General features: G+C 45.4%; 3 protein-coding genes across 3 annotated transcripts; 1 reads left to right on the forward strand and 2 right to left on the reverse strand.

Annotated features, from left to right (window-relative positions):
- Positions 1-168: 168 nt before the first annotated feature.
- Positions 169-5,868, reverse strand: LOC134077086 (RNA-binding protein with serine-rich domain 1). The gene is made up of 7 exons (XM_062532476.1): positions 5,772-5,868; positions 5,010-5,165; positions 3,424-3,606; positions 3,019-3,118; positions 2,560-2,713; positions 1,462-1,603; positions 169-616 (listed from the first exon to the last, which is right to left on the reverse strand). Coding segments are annotated over exons 1-7 (843 nt in total). The 5' UTR covers positions 5,774-5,868; the 3' UTR covers positions 169-510.
- Positions 5,867-13,476, forward strand: LOC134077085 (uncharacterized). The gene is made up of 5 exons (XM_062532475.1): positions 5,867-6,173; positions 6,453-7,111; positions 7,207-7,338; positions 7,599-7,883; positions 9,911-13,476. Exons 2-5 carry the CDS (start codon positions 6,479-6,481, stop codon positions 10,649-10,651), a joined length of 1,791 nt encoding a protein of 596 aa, XP_062388459.1. The 5' UTR covers positions 5,867-6,173; positions 6,453-6,478; the 3' UTR covers positions 10,652-13,476.
- A 517-nt stretch (positions 13,477-13,993) lies between these two features.
- LOC134077088 (cytochrome P450 2K1-like) lies at positions 13,994-21,380 on the reverse strand. Its single transcript, XM_062532479.1, has 9 exons — positions 21,094-21,380; positions 19,523-19,685; positions 19,086-19,235; positions 18,812-18,972; positions 18,182-18,361; positions 17,525-17,666; positions 16,562-16,746; positions 16,048-16,189; positions 13,994-15,541 (listed from the first exon to the last, which is right to left on the reverse strand). Exons 1-9 carry the CDS (start codon positions 21,295-21,297, stop codon positions 15,354-15,356), a joined length of 1,515 nt encoding a protein of 504 aa, XP_062388463.1. The 5' UTR covers positions 21,298-21,380; the 3' UTR covers positions 13,994-15,353.
- Positions 21,381-22,807: the final 1,427 nt, after the last annotated feature.

Below are 22,807 nucleotides of genomic sequence, written 5' to 3' on the forward strand. Positions count from 1 at the left end.
ATACATTCTTTCCCAGATCCGACAGTAGAGTCTTAGCAGACCTGTGCAAGCTCCATGCACCTTTCCACAAAGAGGGAGAGCATGATAATTAATCGCCAACTTGCCATTTATGAAGGCAAAAAGCTCTCACTATGAAGCGGTCACTATTCACACACAGACAAAGATGGGTTAAAAGGTCATTTATAAGTTTAATTGACAAAACTCAAGTACAAAAGTCAGTGTGTAGCAAAATGATTCCCCCGTCTGATCTAAATTGTTTCTAGAACAAGACAGCACTGTGAATCCAGTATGCAGCACCTATTATTAATGAGACAAAAGTGATATTTCACCAGGACATTGACTTCTTCCACCTTTAATAATTCAAAATAAAAATCATAAAATAACGTCGACAGTGACTACTGTAGGCTCTGAGGCGACAGAGACGGCGGCGGCGACTGCGGCACAGAGAGTCGGGCGACGCCGCTCGGAACACGGCGGCCGGCGGGGACGGACGTGCGCACGCGCCGGTCTCTAGCGGGAGGAGTTGGAGCTGGAGCGGGAGCGGTGGCGCCTGCGGCCCGGGGACCTGGAGCGGGAACGCCGGCGGACAGGTGACCGTCTCCGTGGTGACCGAGACCTGCAGATGTGACGGATCAGAGTACGAAGAGATAAGTGACTCGCCTCCTTGTTTATGCAGAACCTTTTAACTCAAGCCCAACGGCAAAACATGTTTAAAGCATCAAAATCAAGAAGTGCGTGCTGCGCCACACCAAAGGGAAGTTGGGGAAAACATGTTTTAAGACAGACAGATAGATAGATAGATAGATAGATAGACAGACTTTATTGATCCCCAAGGGGAAATTCAAGAGCATCGAACAGAAGTGTGCAGGACACCAAAGGGAAGTTGGGGAACTGTTACTGAAAAGGAATGTGATGGATCAAGAGTGTAAAAATGCTTTGATTGTATACGTGACACTCGCCCCTCGTTTATGCAGAACTTTTGAACTCAAGCCCACTGGCAATAATAATATCTGATACACACATCACAATTTCCATTTCCTTAACAACTGATATGATGCCAATGTGAGCATCAAGCCAAATGCAGCCGTTACACTGACAGAAGTGTGCAGGACCCAAACGGGAGGTTGGAGAACAGATACTGAAAAGGAGCGAAAGGACATTAAAACTGCAGGAGATTTGAAATGCTAGGAATTGGAATTGAGAAAAAGTACCCGCACACTGCTGCTGCTGCTCCTGAAGTGATTTAATTACACAACGTTTCGACCAGTATGGTCTTCGTCAGGTGTTGAGGTGTTTCGTCAACACCTGACGAAGACCATACTGGTCGAAATGTTGAGTAATTAAATCACTGTATAAGTTGGATGTGCGTGCACTCTCTGCTACTTTGAATATTTGAACTGCCCCTTTTCCATCAAACAGGAGACCATTGGAGCGGGGCCCCAGGCGGAGGACGGTACCCACCTTCTCCTCATGCGGGGAGGGGTGCGGCGCCACATGGGGGGGGGCGGAGGCATCCTGCGGGGGGGCGAGGCGCGGCGTGGGGGCGGGCGAGTGCGCTGGGTCAATATGGCGATGGCGGTGATCTCCTGACCATCAATCTGACCTGAGAGACAAGAAGTGATCAGTCAGTGTTGGTGGCACACATTCTCACACACACACGCACACACACACACACACACACACACACACACAAAACATTGTCCCGTTACAATCATGGTGTCAGATCAATGTGTTGAAACGCATGGTGATCACACTTGACATTGTAATTCATGACCAGCGACTGGGGCCTTTTATAAACTGGTGTGTTTCAACACAGTATTGATCATCTAGCTTCCGGTGAGGCCTGTCTTTTCCAGGCACACACACACACGCACACCTTTTCAACGCTGCCTATAGGGTGCCTCTCATGCAGCGTTTATACGTCCTCCCTCGCTCCTCGATGCCTCGATCCTCACTGATCTAAATAAAGAATGATGGGGGGGGAAACAATGGGATAGTCTATCCAGTGCTAGTTATAGATCAGTGGGAACGCCCCTCGAGGATCGAGCATCGAGGAGGCATGTTGAGAGGCACCCATAGTCAGTGCTGCAAGGCTAGCTCCCCTACTGCTAGCTAATGTACAGGACGCTAGCTGCTCTACAGCATTCTCTCCACAGTGGAGGGAGTGTACTGACCAACGGAGGTAGTAAAGAGCTCCATTTTCTCACAATGCAATGTTTATTTTCACACTGCCTAAAACACTGCCCTGCGGCTTATACACAATGCGGCTAATACACAGGAAATTACCGTAGCTGAATTTGAAGCCACGAGAGGCATACTGCTCACGACGAGAAGTGCACTGGTCTAGAATCACACACCACAGCTTTAAGTCAAGCCAGCCAACCTCCATCCATGCACACTGTCTTTTACACACGCACACACACAGTAGCTACTTCCATTGATTATAGAGATGATTAACTACTGCAGCATACACTTCGCGAACAGAATGCTTCAGTTAAGCGCCTGGTGTAGCTCCCTTGTTAGAACCAAATAGCACAGCGTTGGATGTTGTCAGCCTACCTCCATCCATGTACTTGAGGGCTTTCTGCGCCTCCTCTGGCGTTTCATACTCCACGTAGGCGTAGCCTCGAGACTGGTGCGGGTGGAATCTGTCCGTGGGCATCTCCACATTCTTTATCTTGCCGTAAGTCGCGAAGATCTCCTGAATGTGGTCCTACACATTACAAAAAGGGGGGGAAAAAGAACACCACGTTTTGATTGTTAACACCAAGGTTTCTGATCATTGTGGCAAAACACCAAAGCTTCACATTATTATTATTATTATCACTTAATGTCAGACAAGCTGCCCCACACACTTATGTCTCATGCTTAGAATTAGTGGGAAAATGTAAGGATTGGTATATTTCATTTATGTATACCAGAGAAGTGTCTATATACAATAAGCACTATGATCTCTGTAGAGGTTACTGTAGCTGCCGTACATCTACAGTTTCTACGTTACAGAGATGACGGCCACACCTTGGTAACGTTACGGGTGAGTCGTCCGACGTGAATTTTGGTGGGTTTGGGGCTCGGAGATCTCTTCTTCCTCTCCTTCTCCTCCCCTCGTTTCTGTGACCTGGAGAAAGAAACGTTGGTCAACCACCTGCTACCTCCAGCACTGGACCAGACGGACAGAACACTGCCCCACTAGAGCACTAAACTCATCCAGAAAAGTTATATCACAGTTAAATATCACAACTCAGCACGGATATTAACGACCGGGACTCACTAGAGCACTGAACTCTTCCAAGAAAAGTTAAATGTCACAATTTAGCACAGAAATATCAACAACTGCTATTCACTATGGCGAGCTATAAAGCTCACATCTACTTTCCGTTACCCTTTCACCTGTTCACCTGTAGAGAGGAGGACACTACTCACTTTGAACGAGACCTGCGGCGGTTATCGTGCCTCCTGCGGCCGGGACTAGGAGACCCCGATGAAGAGGATGAGGAGGAGGAAGAGCGGGAGGAGGAACCGGAGCGGCTGGAACCGGACGAGGAGCTGGATCCACTGGAGGAACCGGAGCTAGAACCGGAGCTGCTGCTGGAAGACGAGCTGGACCTGAGAGGTGAGAAGAGGAGATGACGGGAAGACCTCTCAACGTTACAATTTCTACACGCATGTCTCCACCTTCAGGCTGTACGTTTCACAATGCGTTTAAAATAGTTCAATACATGATTTCATAACAGGCCAAATAGAAAATAAATGTTAACAATATAGCCTAGATATCCGTAAGTATTAAAATCAGATGATGTACAGTTCTATGTAATATGTAATGCTTCATGTTTTTGTAATGTTTCATACAGTGATGCAGGTCTACTGCTATGAATAGGCTCAATACAGTGATGCAGGTCTACTGCTATGAACAGGCTCAATACAGTGATGCAGGTCTACTGCTATGAACAGGCTCAATACAGTGATGCAGGTCTACTGCTATGAATAGGCTCAATACAGTGATGCAGGTCTACTGCTATGAATAGGCTCAATACGACTTTGGCCTTGGTGCCCTAATGGGTCGCCTTTGTGCCACTCGCCAAATATGCGAGTTCAGTAAAAACTGAAAACCCAGTGGCCTTGCTCCTAAAATTCTGAGATTCCCAGCCTGGTCAGGTATTTGATTCGTACTGACCTAAGCAATAAACGCTACACAACCACTACAACACATACCCCCATTCAACATGCTTCAGTTCAGTGCTCTTGGCAGAAGTGAAGAGAAAGACTTGAGAGCTGAAACTACTCAAGTATCAGTGTTTTGGCATCAATCCATATCAGCGGAGAAATGCAGCCTTAGCTTTGCAGATAGTCAAGTGTCATGGAAAAGCAATATCCTCCGACCTCTACTGATCGTCACAATGAGGAGTCATTGTAAACTACAGTATATACAGTGCAGATCCTCACAACGCAATTACACTATACACGGATAGGGTAGAGGGGGCCCAGGGAAACTTAGTGACGGATATCTGTGTACAATGTATGCATGCATTATGCATTATTATCTCATTGAGCAACACATGTGTTGCTATCTAAAGCTGCATGTAGTGAGAAATGTCAGTTGTGTACTCTGTTGTACCAGTATCTCTCCTGTTTGATGTGAACACCAAACAAAAAACTTGCATAGATGGAATTAAGTCCTGCAATGCACAGAAAATGTACCACCACTTCTACAGCAGCTCAAAGGCTGACTGGAACTGCTAACACTGCAAGAAGTTGATTTAGCTGCTGAATTCGTGAGTGGTTTTACAGGCTGAGCAAACCGTGATCACTCTTCACAGCGATGAATTGCATATGGATGAGACTACAGTAATATTGTCCCTTTTTGCAGTTTCCACTATTTCACTGGCCTGACATTATACAATGATCATCCAACACAGCCTCCATGGCACTAAAATCGACAAGAGACTCTGGATTTACTAGTGAATAAGCAAGAATGTTTTCATTTGAGATGAACATCACCGCTACCATACCTGCTGCTGCTACTTCCTGTGGATGCACTGCGACGTTTGCGCGTCTTGTCTCGGCCGCGGTCTTTATCTGTTCCTTCCTTGGTTCCAGACTTCTCTTTGCCTCGCTCCTTCGTTTTATCCTCAGACCGCTCTTTCCTTTTTGTAGGTGACGGTGCCCTAAACATGAATGAAGAAAAGAGTGTCTCACTGAACAAGCCACTCAAGTACCTTGACCTAGCCAAACCACAGCAGAAATGTTGAATAAGGACCGAAAAGCAAGCTACTGTTCAACACTTGTGCTTGGCGAATTACTACTGTTGGTGCTATACAGTTTCAGATGAGTAGGAAGGTGTGTATAGTCCTATTTCATGTTAAAGCTAGTGTTAGCAAAGACTCTGGTGTTAGTGTAGCAAGCATCTCCAGCTGATGCATTTGTAAACAAAGCTGCAAAAACATCATACGTGCTAACAGTTGGGGTTAACAGAAAGTTACAAGTTCTAAAGACCCAGACTGGGATGATGTATTTCTTTCCCTTCGTATATATCAATCCGTGAAAAGCAAAATCAGCCGTTTAGTGATCCACTTAAGGTTGGTAGTACGAAAGATCCCATTTATTACAGTTCGAGCCATCTAAGCTAATTTGATTCGCATTGTGTCCACTTAGGTAACATATATACACGAATTTATAGTCTACTGGCGCAAAAGTATAATTCAACATGTCCCTAAGTTTTTAACAATAATTATAAGAAAGGATTGAGGTAGATTCTACATTGCAGTACTTACATTTTCAAATCAATGGTACAAACAATTCCCTCCCACTGGCCTCGGTGTGTCGCTGATAGATGACGTCTCTGGGAAATGACGTCATCACGTAGTCGACGTGCAACACGAGTGTTTACATTAGGGGAAAGAAATTGTGATTGTGATAGGCAATTGAAACTCAAGTCAGAATTTAGTCCTGCTACGCAATTAATATGTTCAGAATATGGTCCCTGCTCTTTTAGTACGTTTTAATCTTCTTGTATGTGGTTGTCAGCTGACGTTGGCTCATTTGTTTTACTTAACATTAGCTAACTAACGTTAGCGATAGCCAGATAGCTCGAGTCAGGTTAGGAAGGAAGCCAGCCAGCCCACCTGACAAGAGTTTGCTGTCTGATTTGTAAACGCAAAGAATCGCCGCGCTAGGTGAGTTTGCTCTGTATACAGTTGTAATGTTGTATGTATTTACTGTAATGAAGAAAATATCCAAGGTGAATGTGGTTGGTGTGTAGCTGTGTACTTGTAACGTTACGTTGCCAAGTGGGCGAGATGTTTTGCAATAACATCACATATTACAGACCTTCAAACTGGTGATACACCATGAGCCATATGAACCTAGGTCTTTGGAACGTTACCACTATGCAATGGCCTGGTCTAAGATTGTAATGTTATTATAAAAATTGATACTTTGTCTATAACATGAAGGTCAAGACCCTTGAAAATTGGTGATCATGGGTCGGCTGGATGACGCCGCAAAGCGCAAAGTGGTGGAGCTGCGCGAGGCTGGTTTGAGTTTTCGGAAGATAAAGGCGGTTCTGGAGCTGGAGAACATCAAGGTGTCCGCACAAGCTATCTATTTGTTTCTCAAAGAGTACAATGGCAGGAACGGGACAAACCTGGCGGCGGCGGCAAGGGGCGTTGCTGGTGTTCAGGCCACCGCGGTGGGCACTGGCGACAGCGGCCCCGCCAGCAGGAACAACAGCTGGAGGGACCGACAGCTAGGGAGCCTGATGCGGGAAGCTTCCCGGGTTGCTGGATTTTCCACATCCCCTGACCCTGCTCATCATCAGGGAGGGCCTTCGGCTGAAGAGAGGGGCTCAAGATCCATAGGTGGCGGGAGCAGAGAGGACAGTGGGGGCAGAAAACAGGACGAGGAGGAGGATATTCGCATCGTCAGCGTCACGTCTCTGGCACAGCGACCTCGCCAGGATGGGACTCAGGCCCAGCGGACAAACATGACCACGGGAGTCGGAGCCATGACGGGGATCTTCGCACGGAGACGTCTCACTGCCTCGCCAGCCACCAACCCGGTTCTTTTAGCCCGCAAAAGGCTGCTGGACAAAGCCATGCTACACAGAGCAAGGGTAAACAAGCCTCAGTTTGATTACAGTTTGATTCAATTCATGTGTGTGTTCAGTGCAGATTTGTGAGTGTCTTTTTTTGTTGTTTTTTATTGTAGATGAGAGATGGTGGTCCTTCACCTGCCCAGCAGGTGGCGCCCCAGCCGAGGAGAGATCAGTCGTGGCGCAATATGATGATGCCAGCGGTGTCCTCCTCAATTGACCTCACGGCGCCCAGGCCCCAGCAAGTGGTGAGTGCACCCCTCAGTAGCCAACACTTGTCGCCTTGGTTATAAAGCGTCAGCCTAATGTAATGTAATGTCATCAGGAGGAGATTTGACCACAAACATAACGTTGCGTGTTTCTGGGCTGTCCATAAACGGCCATGCAGAAAAGCATGTTTTTAATCTATAATCTTTACATTTAAATTAGCCGTATGAACTGAGACCTTATGTCTTTGTAAGTGCACTTTTTTAATTGAATAAACAAACACACTAACCTCACCCTGCAGAGGGGGATTGCGGACGGTCATCCCGACGCCAGTCTGGCCAGACGAGGCTTCCAGCAGCGGATAGCAGTCCCGCCCCCCCGAGTGGGCGTCCGACTCCCCAGCCCCACCGGCCCGGGCCCAAGCGCGACCGCCCAGGCGACCTCCGCCGCCACCAACCACAACCACAACCACAACCCCGGCGGCGTCCGCATCCAGCACCCGGCCAGCCAGCAGCAGCGGAGGGAGCCGTCGCCCGGCTACCAGCCCGGGGCCCTGGAGGCGCTGCGCCAGTGTCTGGGGGAGCAGGTGTGATTATCTTTTACTTATTTTAATTAATCAATCTTAGAAGATTGAGCTTAGTCTGGTGATAATAACTCTGATAAGGAAAACTCTCATACAATGACTTTCAACAGTCTAGTTTTGAATGACACTCAATCACATGTTCAAATAGTCATAGAACATATCAAGGTCATTTTTTCGCCATATGTTCCACTTCAGTTGCATATCCTGTTTTATTATCTTTTCATTATTTTGCATTCCTTACTTTCATCCTTTCCCTCTGTTGTTCTCGCCTCGTCTTTAATGGGCAGCGTTTTGTCCTCTCCTTCTTTGTCACCACTTCTCGCCCATGTAGTTCCTCTATCGCTCCTCCCCTCCCTCTCCATCTTTCCCTGTGTCTATCGTTCTGTAGTCCTTCCTCTCCATCTTTCACTGTGCCTATCGTTCTGTAGTCCTTCCTCTCCATCTTTCACTGTATCTGTTGTTCTTCTCCCCTCCCTCTCCATCCTTCCCTGTGTCTGTCGTTCTCCAGTCCTCCTTCCCCATATTTCCCTGTGACTTATGGTTTTGATGAACATTATGTTTTGACTGAGTGACTATTTTATGTATCTGTGTGAAGCACTTTTGAATTGCACCAACGTAGTATGAATTGTGTTGTATAACTACATGGCCTTGCGTTGCCAGGTGCAGGGGCTGGGCTCGGAGTATGAATTGTGCTGTATAACTAAATGGCCTTGCGTTGCGTTGCGTTGCCAGATGCAGGGGCTGGGCTCGGAGTATGAATTGTGCTGTATAACTAAATGGCCTTGCGTTGCGTTGCGTTGCCAGATGCATGGGCTGGGCTCGGAGTATGAATTGTGCTGTATAACTAAATGGCCTTGCGTTGCGTTGCGTTGCCAGATGCAGGGGCTGGGCTCGGAGTATGAATTGTGCTGTATAACTAAATGGCCTTGCGTTGCGTTGCGTTGCCAGATGCAGGGGCTGGGCTCATAGTATGAATTGTGCTGTATAACTAAATGGCCTTGCGTTGCGTTGCGTTGCCAGATGCAGGGGCTGGGCTCATAGTATGAATTGTGCTGTATAACTAAATGGCCTTGCGTTGTGTTGCCAGATGCAGGGGCTGGGCTCGGAGTATGAATTGTGCTGTATAACTAAATGGCCTTGCGTTGCGTTGTGTTGCCAGATGCAGGGGCTGGGCTCGGAGTATGAATTGTGCTGTATAACTAAATGGCCTTGCGTTGCGTTGTGTTGCCAGATGCAGGGGCTGGGCTCGGAGTATGAATTGTGCTCTATAACTAAATGGCGTTGCGTTGGCAGGTGCAGGGGCTGGGCTCGTAGTATGAATTGTGCTACTGTATATAACTAAATGGCCTTGCGTTGCGTTGGCAGGTGCAGGGGCTGGGCTCGTAGTATGAATTGTGCTACTGTATATAACTAAATGGCCTTGCGTTGCGTTGGCAGGTGCAGGGGCTGGGCTCGTAGTATGAATTGTGCTACTGTATATAACTAAATGGCGTTGCGTTGCGTTGGCAGGTGCAGGGGCTGGGCTCGTAGTATGAATTGTGCTGTATAACTAAATGGCGTTGCGTTGGCAGGTGCAGGGGCTGGGCTCGTAGTATGAATTGTACTGTATAACTAAATGGCGTTGCGTTGGCAGGTGCAGGGGCTGGGCTCGTAGTATGAATTGTGCTGTATAACTAAATGGCGTTGCGTTGGCAGGTGCAGGGGCTGGGCTCGTAGTATGAATTGTACTGTATAACTAAATGGCGTTGCGTTGCGTTGGCAGGTGCAGGGGCTGGGCTCGTAGTATGAATTGTACTGTATAACTGAATGGCCTTGCGTTGCGTTGGCAGGTGCAGGGGCTGGGCTCGTAGTATGAATTGTACTGTATAACTAAATGGCGTTGCGTTGTGTTGGCAGGTGCAGGGGCTGGGCTCGTAGTATGAATTGTACTGTATAACTGAATGGCCTTGCGTTGCGTTGGCAGGTGCAGGGGCTGGGCTCGTAGTATGAATTGTACTGTATAACTAAATGGCGTTGCGTTGTGTTGGCAGGTGCAGGGGCTGGGCTCGGAGGTGCGCAGCCTGGCGCTGGCGGTGCGCATGCTGGTGGAGCAGCAGGGGCGGCTGGAGCGCGAGCAGGTGCAGCAGACGCAGGTGCAGAAGCAGATCCTCAGCACGCTGCAGTTCCTCGCCTCCCGGCCGACGACCTGCGCGCTCGCCCACGCCACCCCGACGCCTCCTCCTCCTCTTCCTCCTCCTTCGTCGGTTCCCTCGTCCTCCCTGGCGGCGGCAGCGTCCTCGTACAGCCAGAGCACCGCCTTCACCTCCCCGCAGAGCAGCTACTCTATGAGCGACAGCTCCGCAATGGACGCCGCGGGCACGTTCAACTTCTCCGGAATGAGTTCGGCGGGAGGAGGAGGAGGAGGAGGAGGCATGAACGGCTTCAGCGGCTCAGAGAGTCTCCACGCGTCACACTCGCACTCCCACGCACTCACACACACCACGTCGCCGGCTTACTCGCAGTCCCTCACACACACGCCTCCGGACTACACTCAGACCCTGGTGCAGTCGCACTCTCAGATGGCGAGTCCAGCTCTGGGTCAGGGGCAGGGTCAGGGTCAGGGCCTGTCTCACGCAGATGCTTTTGTGGACAGGAAGGACTCTGAACTCTCAGCTGGCCAGGTGGGCGTCAACCTCCAGGACTGCAGCGCCTCCATCCCGGCCCTGTCCCCCCTCGCCCTCTCGCCCCACGAGCCGCAGCTCCTCAACATCATCAAGGTGGAGAGCATCTGACCACCACAGGGACACTGAGAGCACAACCCAAGTGCCACGCCAATAAAAGACATGGAGATAGAACATAAGACATGGGCACATTTTCACCAACTGTCCGCAGTGCATACGTGCTACTGCCACATCTGTTGTAGCCGGTTCCATGGATTCTAGGGGAAGCTTAGACTGGGTAAATCCAGCCCGATCTGCCGGCGATTGGATTTCGCTCTGCAGCTCAGGCTGGGAAACCTTTACATGCACATTTATCTCTCCAGCTTCCTGTCCATGTATGCTGGAACCAATCACAATCTAGCTTATCCATCAGGCACACCCGGATCATTGATCTGATTGGTTGAAGGACTATCCAAATGCGTACAGAGTAATTTGAACGATGCTCACTGATCACGCCTCTTGTGCAGCAGAAATACAGCGCAGACTCCCCAGACTGATGTTCAATCTTAAAAGATTGAGCTTATTCTGGTGATAACCAGACTAGGGGAAGGTCATTTTCCACTTCAGTTGTACAATCGCTTCCTCCATCTATCTGGACCTCCAACTAGGCTCCAGAGGGTGCCTCTCATTTGGGCTTTTATACGTCCTCCCTCGCTCCTCGGGCCTCGATCCTCACTGATCTACATAAAGAATGATGGGGCGAAGACAATGGGATAGTCTGTCCAGTGCTGGTAATAGATCAGTGGGAATACCCCTCGAGGATCGAGCATCGAGGATCGAGGAGGCATGTTGAGAAGCACCTATAGTAAGAGACACTCGAGGTAGGTTACTCGTGTATGAACAGTGTACGCCAGGGATAAAGGACCATGTGCCAAACTGTGCCCACCTGTGCCAGCATCTTTGGTATTTATTCGTCATCAGGTACAGTGCCTTCTAAAAGTATTCCATCTGCCTGAAAGCCATCATAATTTTTATATACTTTGATACATTTTTCCAATTAGAACATATAGCTGTAGCTCCATGTCATGTCCATAATATGGCAAACAATTATTTTGTATCTCCAAGGACAATTTATAGAAAACGGTTGTAATTGACCTATTTATAATATTAGTGGACCAGTAAATTGTTTGATTAGGGGTAACTTGGGGAAGTGTACACCCACACTGGAAATATTGAAAGGAAAAATGTTTCTAAGTTACCTTAAGAAATAAGGTAAAATAGTGATTACTTTCATAGGCTTAAATACTTTTCCGAAGCACTGTATTTTCCTTATCACCAATAACTATTCATTCTGTCATTGTTACTGAATGTTGAAGCGCTAGAAAAATAATACTGAATTTAATTGAAATAAAAATGGATTCTACAAAAAAAGTAGAATATGTTGGTGACCAGAGTGGCAAAAAGGCCATGATCGTCAGCTCCATGATCTCACAAAGACTCATATCATCACACAACCAGGAATTCTCTCAAATAAGTTGGGAGTTCTGAACTTTAGTTCCTGAATTGAGAATGTGGTGAGATTTCTATTTGTACCGTAACACATATGGTACTTACATACAAATGCTAAAACCTTTTCAATTGACCAAGTTGTAGATCACGTTTTGTTTGTGCTGCTGTTTCTGATTGGCTGCAGACTGTTACTGACCAAAAGCCTTTGTGTTGTGCGGGGCCTGTTCATATCCATGCTCTCTGTTTGATTATTAATACTGTAGTCTCTCAAGGATTCACTCCAGGTGTTGCGTAACAGTAAATAAACATTCCCATTTTAAAGGTGTGAGACGGAACCTCTGGTTTACTGTTGTCTTACATTTAAGAAAATCAAAAGGATTTCAGTGTTATGCACGGTATTGATGTAAAGAAAGTAAATGTTGATGTACTGTAGAATGTGGAAACAGTAGTTTTACATCTTGTGTGCATCACAAGCAAAAGGAAAGAACAATATTCTGTGTTGTGAAACACTTACGCCCATACAGCAAAACTGACAAGCAAGTGCTGGAATCATCTCCTTGACGCGGACCAATTTGCTCCTACTCTTAGGATTTCCCTGTTCATATTCCCACAAATCCTGATTACTCCTGTGTACACCTTAATGTTGTGATCCCCGTAGGTATTTTATTGGGCGTATACTATGACTGCAAGCAGGTGTTTTAAAGACATGATCACACATTGTATCCTGACCCAAGTTCAGGCTACTTCTGTCAACTTATTTTGATACTAGTAGCTAAGTATATTCGGGTGCACATTGGAGTAGCATATCTGCCAGATAGTCTCACTGTAAAATGTTAAATATTGATCAGGTCAAAGGAGACCGAGTGCATTAAAAAAAAAAAGATTCACAACGTTGATTGAAAAAGTATTGTGATCACGATCATTATTTTGATTGTGTGGGGGCAGTGGTGGTAGGGTAGTGGCTAAAGAGCCGTGCTGGCTAGCATGCATTTGCAGTGGCAAGAAACTCCCCCAGAAATTCCCAACTGCCACCGTTGTGTCCTTTAGCTGGCACTTAGTTGCCCAGGGAGACGGGCCCTCTGGATGAAAGTGTCAGCAAATATGAATACGTAATAATAATGACAATTTGATCACTATGGTCAGATCTGGTCAAGTAGAAACCACATCCACAGCAATCAGAGGACCTTCCGCCTCATCTCGAGGATCAGTTCCTGGCCTTATAGGTCTGTTTTCCCCACATGTTGTCATCATTTTTTGTGCTTTTAGTCAAGAAAACCAATTTTCTTGATACAAATGTTTTGCAATAACTTTCTCAGTCAACAGAGAACGCTACAAAATGGGACATCTATATTTTCTATATGTGTGTGTGTGTGTGTGTACATGTGTCTGTGTACATTTATTTTGACATGTGCTCTTCATGCTTATTTAAAGGTTTTTGACAATAAAAGAAAGTGACACAGAGTATGAAGGAGTATTAAAGACTTACTTCTTTTTCTCATTAATATTATTATTTCTTTCTTTGGATAACTTTAAACTTTTTTTTTTAATTATTTTTTTGTCTTAACTCTAGCAAGCTTGCTGGTGTCTCTTGGCAACTGTAGCCAAGAGACACCAGCACCAACACCAATACTAACTAACAGGAGGTGGTGTTTATCTGTCCTGTACACAAAAACATCAACATTACCATTAAAATTAATTTAAAATGGTACATTACTTACACAGAAAACGTCAGAAATGGTCATTACACAACATATTGTTGATTTAAAGGGATATTTAATAGAACAAACAAAACATTACAATCTTTTGTTGACAAACGGTGAGGAGCGTTTCAAAGACTAAAAGTCAAGATTGCTAAAGCACCAGTCCTACAGTACTACAACAAGGAAGAAGAGTTGACCCTTCAGTGTGATGCATCAGACACAGGACTGGGGGCCGCCCTGACACAGAAAGCATGATCATGATTCAATGATCTATGCTAGGCTGAAGCTAAAAGTTGTATCGCCAGACTCACAGAATGGCTGGATGAACGGGAATAAGGTAAATATCGATTGTTTTGCTCGAGGGGAGGTGGAAAATGAGCGTATTTCCAAAAATGGCGGAATATCCCTTTAAGTTTCAGCACTTCAGCCAGAAGTGGGGCTTTGAGCACAGGACATCGTCACCGGGATATTCCATAAGTAATGGGAGGGCAGAGTCAGCGGTACAGAAATGCCAAGGGCCTGATGCGGAAGGCTGCAGCAGCGAGACAGGATCTGTACTTGGCCATGCTGGATCATCGCAACACGCCAAGCCAGGGCCTCAACACAAGCCCAGCACAGAGGCTCCTGAGCAGGAGGACCAGGACCCTGTTTCCCACAAAGGACACTCTACCGAACCCGGAGGTGACGCACAATGAACACGGACTGAAATACAACAGACAAAGACAGGAAAAGTACTACAACCGCACAGCAAAAGACATGGACACTCTTGAAAGTGATGACAGTGTGAGAGTACAACCCTGTGACACACACAAGGGCTGGAGACCAGCGGAAGTGGTCCACCAGGTAAGCCATCGATCGCATGAGGTGGAGTCAGAGTCAGGAGATGTTTTGAGACGTAATCGCTGCCACCTCAGACGCAATCTCACCGAGCTCACACCAACGCAAAGCACAACCACACAAACAGTGACTGAGGCAGCCATACCATCAGAGGGCCCAGCAGGAGACCGAGACACGGTCACCAGGTCAGGTCGACGAGTTGTCAGACCCTACTACCTGAAAGACCTTACTGAATAAAGAGAGTATGGACTAAACATGTTTGTACTTGTTGAAAAAAAACTGATGTTTTGAGCTGTACTTAACTGCTTATGTTATGGTATTGGATCTGTTGTAAATGAGCAGAGCATACGCTACACTGTTATTGCACTGGAAGACCTACGTTCAGGGAAAGGGTCTTGAAAAAACTTGTTTATTTACTGTACTGTTGTACGGGGACTGTTTTAAGGGTTACACCACACGCACAGACTTGTAAGGTGGAGCCGTTAACTGCACGTACTGTATATTCAATAAAAGTTAAAGTAAGCAAGACTGCTTTAATCGTCCATTATGTAGAGCCTAGTCTAGATATAGGGTGCCTCTCAACATGCCTCCTCGATCCTCGATGCTCGATCCTCGAGGGGCGTTCCCACTGATCTATAACTAACACTGGATAGACTATCCCATTGTTTCCCCCCCATCATTCCTTATGTAGATCAGTGAGGATTGAGGCATCGAGGAGCGAGGGAGGACGTATAAACGCTGCATGAGAGGCACCCATAGGCAGAACATAATGAAACAGTGCTGGGAAGCTAGGAGCGGCTGACAGCACACAGGGTGTGTGGGGAGGGGTTGAGGGTGAGGCCCACCACCGGAGTGAGGTCCAGCTCGTCCTCGGAGACGCCGGGAGGAGGAGTGAAACGGAAGCGTTGAAGAAGAGACGTGAAGAAGAGGAAGAGCTCCATCCTGGCCAGACTCTCGCCCAAACACACCCTGCGGCCTGAGAGAGGAGAAAGAGAGGCAGAGAGACAAACTAAATAGAGAGACATACTGTACAGGGCTCTGTCTGGAAGAACTATACCAGTTAAAAAAGACACTAAATGTGAATTATTCTTTATTGATTTTATCTTGATTTCTGCTTTCTTTTTATTTTCTATTATGATCTTTTTATTATTATTATTTTATTATTATTATTATTATTATTATTATTATTATTATTATTATTATTACTATTACTCTATGCCCATCTATGATTTAATCTGCTATTACGGTTTGGTTTTTGTTTATGTAAAGCACATTGAATGACGTCTGTGTATGAAATGTGCTATATAAATAAACTTGACTTGACTGTGAAGTGTGATTCTTCCGGATTAATCCGGAAGTGTGTAGAGTGTAGCAGATCAACCCGTCTGCTTTCCCTTTCAATAGTCCTATCTCACGTTAAAACGGAATGAAATAGGTGAACGCTGCCTCCTATGGCTATACAACAATAACAATAGGACCTACCTGCAGAGAAGGGCATGAATGCCTCTCTCTTGACAAAGCGGCCCTGGTCATCCAGGAAATGTCCAGGGTGGAAGTCGTACGGTTTGGCCCATTCAGACTCATCGCGCAGCACGGAGGTCAGCAGGGGAAACACTGTGGTGCCCTAAAGGACAGGTCAGGGGTCAGGGTTCAGGGGTCAAACGACACAGAAAGGTCACAGGGTTAATTGTTTTGGGATAAAGCTAGTTTGATAATGGATCAGAACAGCTGCCTGGAACACAGACCTTTTGGACTTAAAGTTGTGATCGTCATGGTGATGTTATTTATTTATTTATCTTTGTCTTATGCCACTTTTTAAAATATTGAGCTTAGTATTAGTGATTGCCTTTTCTCATTTGGGATTAGTTTGGCTAACAATAGACACCATAATCCATAGGAAAGGTAAGAGAAATACAGGATAACACAGAACACAGCATCACAGTACATAAAACACACATTTAACTCAAACATAATGCCATCAATAATGAGCTCAAACCTTCTTGATGAAGAAGCCCTGGAATTGGACATCACAGCTGGTGGTGTGTGGGATGTTCATGGGCACGATGTTGGCGAATCTCTGGGTCTCGTGGATCACGGCGTCCGTGTAGGGCATGCTCTTCCTGTCCTCCACCACGGGCTGCCGTCCGCCAATCACTCGGTCAATCTCCTCCTGGACGCGGTCTGCAGATGAGTCATCATGAATGCACATTTGCAGCAGTTAGTGAGGTAAGGCAGGTCTTGTAGCCGTAACAAGGGTTTCAAATCCATAACTGGTTGGGAATTGTGACCAATGTGGGGCACTGGCAGGAATGCACAGTCCTCCATTACAGTTACACGCACATTTGGACAGAGCAAAAATCAAACAAATATTCCTTTACAGTGCACATAGTCATAATAGTCATGATAATCAGATTGTATCTGATGTCAGCTCTGTGTAAGCAAAATACTTTCCGTGCAAGATTAATTTGATGAGAAACTCAGTGGCTTACCCTGTATGTGAGGGTATTAGTAGCTCTCTTACCCTGTATGTGAGGGTATTAGTGGTTCTCTTACCCTGTATGTGAGGGTAGTAGCTCTCTTACCCTGTATGTGAGGGTATCAGTGGCTCTCTTACCCTGTAGGGTAGTGGTTCTCTTACCCTGTATGTGAGGGTAGTGGTTCTCTTACCCTGTATGTGAGGGTATTAGTGACTCTCTTTCCCTGTATGTGAGGGTATGTGAGGGTATTTGTGGCTCTCTTACCCTGTATGTGAGAGTATTAGTGGTTCTCTTACCCTGTATGTGAGGGTATTAGTGGTTCTCTTACCCTGTATGTGAGGGTATTAGTGACTCTCTTACCCTGTATGTGAGGGTAGTGGTTCTCTTACCCTGTATGTGAGGGTAGTGGTTCTCTTACCCTGTATGTGAGGGTATTAGTGGTTCTCTTACCCTGTATGTGAGGGTATTAGTGGTTCTCTTACCCTGTATGTGAGGGTATTTGGCCATCAGTAGCAGCCCCCACTGCAGAGTGGTCCCTGTTGTATCTGTGCCCGCTGCAAACAGATTGGCCACGGAGGCCACCATGTTGTCCGCATGGAAGTATGTATCCTTCCGTCCAAATTCCTGCCCAACACAGTCTCAGATTAGAAGCCAAAACAATCCAGACACAAGGAATCTTTAGGATCATCAAGGAGAATCTATATACAGGAAGATCATAATTTACCTAATTTAAACAATTTAATATTCACCTCATAATTATATGGTATCCCTTATTATGATTTATATCCTGAAATGCATATTCATCAGCTTTATATTGCAACTGAAATGTATTGTTAGTCAGTGTGATTGCATTTGATTATTCCACGTGCATCTATACATGTGTGACTGTATAACTGGGCAGGGACAGACTGGGCAGTCTGGCATTTGCCAGAAGGGCCGCGCAGACTTGGGGGCAGGCCGAGAACGCCAATTTGACCACAGCGCCACCTATAGCACTAACACGGCCCACTCACGGTCGTCTTGCAAGCTAAATAAGTTCCGAATGCACCTTTCTAAATAAATGGGACATGAACATATTCATTCATTACACTAGACTAGGAGATATGTGAGCAGGCACACGTATAATTCAGATCATTTACCTCTTCTTTCTGCTTTCGGATAAGGAAGGAGTCAACAAATCCTCTCGGCTCAAGGGGGTTGAGAGTCTCTTGCAGCTCTTTGATCAGCTTTCGCATCTCATCCATATGCTCTTGTGTTTTGCTTAAGAATCTGTGCCAGTTCGTCAGTAGTGGACCTAGCCAGGGGAACATGGCGTGCAGCTGCACATATACGAAGCATTGTCAGCAGCAGACCGAGGCAACTTTTTGAACTGCATTGGTGTCCTTTGTCTGTGTTACAACTTATTGCAGGTCAATATACACACACTGGTGTCAGTGAGGTGTATACATTAACAGAGTATGTAAGTTATGATTTTGATTTATGTAAGTATTTTTCCATGTGTACAGTTTCTATGCAGCAGAATGTTCTGCTGGGAAAAGGTCGTCCTCAAGAAGCCATTGTATTGCTATCTTAGAATTGCACTTTTACAACATTGCAATGTTGCTATATCTTGTGACATTTTAATACAGTGGAAACACATTACAATGTGGCATTACAATAGAATCAGACCGACAACTTCATCTGTCGTACACAGAACATAAGCATTTCTGATAGCTGTTTCTTTGCACTTTGTTGCTTCTCGGGCCATTGTCTGAATGGGAGCAACTCACCCGAACACCTGGAGCTCCACCATCTCGGATGATTGCATTGGCTCTGTTGACCATGTCTTTGAAGCGCCGGTCGCTGTACTCAAACCTGTTGCCGTACACAATGGCGCTGATGATGTTTGAGACGGCATAGTTCACTGGCTGAGTCGTATCAAATGCTTTACCTGGGTGTGCATACAGTACATCAGGGTCAATCGCCATGCATGCAAGACATGTTAAAGGTCTACATCTTAGCATCACAACCTGTCTAAATACAAGTAGCTTGAGTTCATCTCACCTTTAAAGTTTTCAAACACCTCTGCCAGGTATCGTGTCTCTTCAATGATTTTTTCCTCGCTGGTTTTTTTCCCCATGCCAAAGTCCCGCAGGTTTGTCAGAGCAAAGCGTCTCATCTCTTTCCACTGCTCTCCATTTGCAAAGACGATTCCTATAGAGCAGTATCAGAAGAAATGTTATAATGCTAATATTCACACACAAAAGCATAAACATCTCACAATCAACACAGCTCTGGAAAAAATGAAGAGACCACTGACATGTTTTTCTGATGTCATCCACAGTTGCTAAGTGACATTTGAATAAGTTGTCATATTCATAGGATGACGTGCAGCGGTCCCTTACTGTAATTTTCCCCAGAGCTGTATATTGCTATGAATTTAAATGAATTGGACACATCTATCATATACAGAGGGTCTACAAGGAAATAGTGCTTCTTACCATGCCCTTTATTTACAGCATTGGTTGAGGCAGTGACACCCCGAGCCCCAAACTCTTCAGCATGGTTAACAAGGGCCTCCTTCACCGTCTTATATCCTGACAAGATCACAATCTTACTAGGTCCCAAGTGAACCGCGAAGATCGATCCATATGTTTTGGAGAGCTGTGGGTCAGTTCAGTCAAACATTAACATTAACATTAACATCACATCATGCTTGTTCAAGGCACAGAAAGAGCATTGATATCTCATCTCATCTTTAAGAGCAGTCAAACAGAACCTTTGACATCTTTTTTTAGAAGAATTTTGTGTGTGTGTGTGTGTGTGTGTGTGTGTGTGTGTGTGTGTGTGTGTGTGTGTGTGTGTGTGTGTGTGTGTGTGAAGTATCTGGCTATCAACATACTAAGTTCAATCTTTTAAGATTGAACACTAGTCTGGGGAGTCTGCGCTTTATTTCTACTGCACAAGAGGCCTGATCAATAGTTCAAATGATTCTGTACACATTTGGATAGTCCTTCAACCAATCAGACCAATGATCTAGGTATACGCCTTTTGGATGAGCTAGTTTGTGATTGGGCCCTGAAGATGTGGAGAGGAAGCAGGAGAGACAGATGTGCAGGTTGCAGCCTGAGCTGCAGGGCATAATCCACATCATCAGCAGATCAGGCAGGGTTTACCCAGACTGAAGTAAAATATGATAAAACTGATTTTTTTTTAAATATCATTATTATTTTAATGATGTTGCTTTTAGACATTTTGAAACTGAGCTGTGTGAGCTAAATGATAAAGACAGCATTGATTGAGGGTGATGTCTTCAGTGTTTTTTAAATGTTCAATAAAAACAAGGCTGATCCGAGAGCATAGAGGTTGTAATTATGTTGCTGATCAACGTGCACCTTTCTTGAATACACAGACAATCCTGACCTTTGCACAGGAGCAACGCTCTGTTTTATGTATGTTATGAATGTATTAAAATATTTTGATTAATACATGGAATATATGTATTCAGCATAGATGGAAATATATTTATTTAACACAGATGTTCTTATATGGAATATGTTTAAGCCGCATATGTATTTTCTTGATCACCTCAATGTGTAAAAGTCTTAATGTAGTTTGCGGCACCAAGGTGTCAATGAAGGGTTGGTGATATTTTGCACAACTTCACTTAAAGGATGCGAAATACATTGCACCTTTCCCTCCGTTTGAAAAATAAACATCATACACAGTACAGTCTTAATGCATGTGAACAGAAACAGTCTTAATGCATGTGAATAATGGGCATCAGTGTTAATAGATGCATGTGAATAGAAATCACACAGTCTTGCATGTGAATAATGAACATCAGTGTTAATAGATGCATGTGAATAGACGTCACATAGTCTTAATGCATGTGAATAATGAACATCAGTGTTAATAGATGCATGTGAATAGACACCACACAGTCTTAATGCATGTGAACAGACACAGTCTTAATGCATGTGAACATCAGTGAATAATGAACATTATTGTTAATGCATGTGAATAGACATCACACAGTCATAATCCATGTGAATAAATCCTGAATCCTCACCTCACACAGCGCCTCGTGTGGTCTCTTCAGGTCCAGCTGCAGCAGGTTCCCGATGAGGGGCAGCGGTCGGGGTCCAGGGATCTTCTTCCCTTTCTCTGGGCTGCTGACGCTAGAGTAGTGAAGGTAGGCAAGCAGCAGCAGCAACCCAGCAACCAGCAGAGAGAATGTGCTGGGGACCTGGACAAGTCCCTCCAGTACAGACATGGAGAGAGGCAGGTGAAGAGACCAGGCGATGACAACACTGTCAGGTAAAGAGACCAGGCGATGACAACACTGTCTTTTTCCCGGTTCTGTGAGGTGACTCTTGTCTTGTCCTCTTTTAACGGGATGCGGTTGTGAGAGGAGTGACATCATCAGAGGTGGTCATTGTTTATGCACGTGGGCGTGACACCCTCTCAGCCACACAACAAAGTGTACACACCACCCCACGCTGCTGCAGGTCTGAGCCAATCACTGAGTCAATCACTACTTCACCTTTCTCCCAGACAGGTATGGACACGCCTCCCTTCACCCTCAGCCCTGCAGGTGAGCTGAACCTTCACCTGATGGTCCTGTTATTACTATACAGCATCTTTTTTCCACTGGGCAGAAGGCCAGGAATTGTCCTATCATGATCTGGTGCACGGGCAATCAAGGACTTTATGGCGCAGTGTGCATTTGGCGAGACTTCAGTAATATAATGCCAGCTTATATATAATGCTAAGATAAGGCCACACTGTTAGCAATGGCTTTATTTTCTACAGTAAATCTTACAACAATGTATTGTATTCTATCATGTGAAATTACAGGACATTCCTGGAATAATTACAGTAGGGATGTTGTATTAACTTGTTGTAGTTACTTTACAGTAACAATCCTGTATAGCCTACTGCTTACAATAAATTTACGGCAACTATTAGCCAGGAATTTCCTGTAAAATTACAAGAAATTTGTAACAGTGCAGATTATGTGTAATGCTTTTTTTTTTTTTTTTTTTTTTTTTAGTTTTTTGTTCAATCAGTTTCCAGATTTTGGACTGAGGCTCAAGCAGAGTCTGTTAGCATGTGTACAGTGTAGTGATATGGTGCTTGTTATGTGCATAAAATAATTATTTGGTTGTTTATGTCTTGGTGGCATGGGTACGCTGGCGACTACGCCATTCCGTCTGCATCTTTTGTCTTAATGTCTCTTGTTTGTTTGTTTTTTTAACTTGTTTTTTTTTGTTTGGTGTTACCTGTCTTTTTGTTATTTGTTACCTGTCACTTGTTGTAGTCTATCAGGGCATTGCTGAAAAAGAGCCTAAAGCTCAGTCAAGTTCCTCTGAATAAAGAATGGTTAATGATGAAGTAGGTCTGCATATTATGATTCTGTATGAGTTCCTGTGCCGAGCAGGTGAAATGTGTGTGTGTATGTGTGTGTGTGTGTGTGTGTGTGTGTGTGTGTGTGTGTGTCTGAGAGGGAGGACTGTCAGTGAGTGTGTTTCTTGGAAAGCTGCCCATGCAGGTGAAATGTAACAGATGTGTGTCAGTGTGTGTGTGTGTGTGTGTGTGTGTGTGTGTGTGTGTGTGGACTGTGAGAGCGTGTCCTTGAGAAAGGTGCATCGCGTTTCCTTTGGGCCAGAGTTTACAAGCTAAATGATCTTGTCTCTGTGACCTGAAGCCTACAGCCTACTTCCAATTCCGCTGTTTACAAATCTGTCATCAAATGGCCAAACTCTGACCCACTTCAGGTCGGA

This window comes from Sardina pilchardus, chromosome 3, assembly GCF_963854185.1.
Source record: "Sardina pilchardus chromosome 3, fSarPil1.1, whole genome shotgun sequence".
In the NCBI taxonomy this organism is placed as follows: Eukaryota; Metazoa; Chordata; class Actinopteri; order Clupeiformes; family Clupeidae; genus Sardina; species Sardina pilchardus.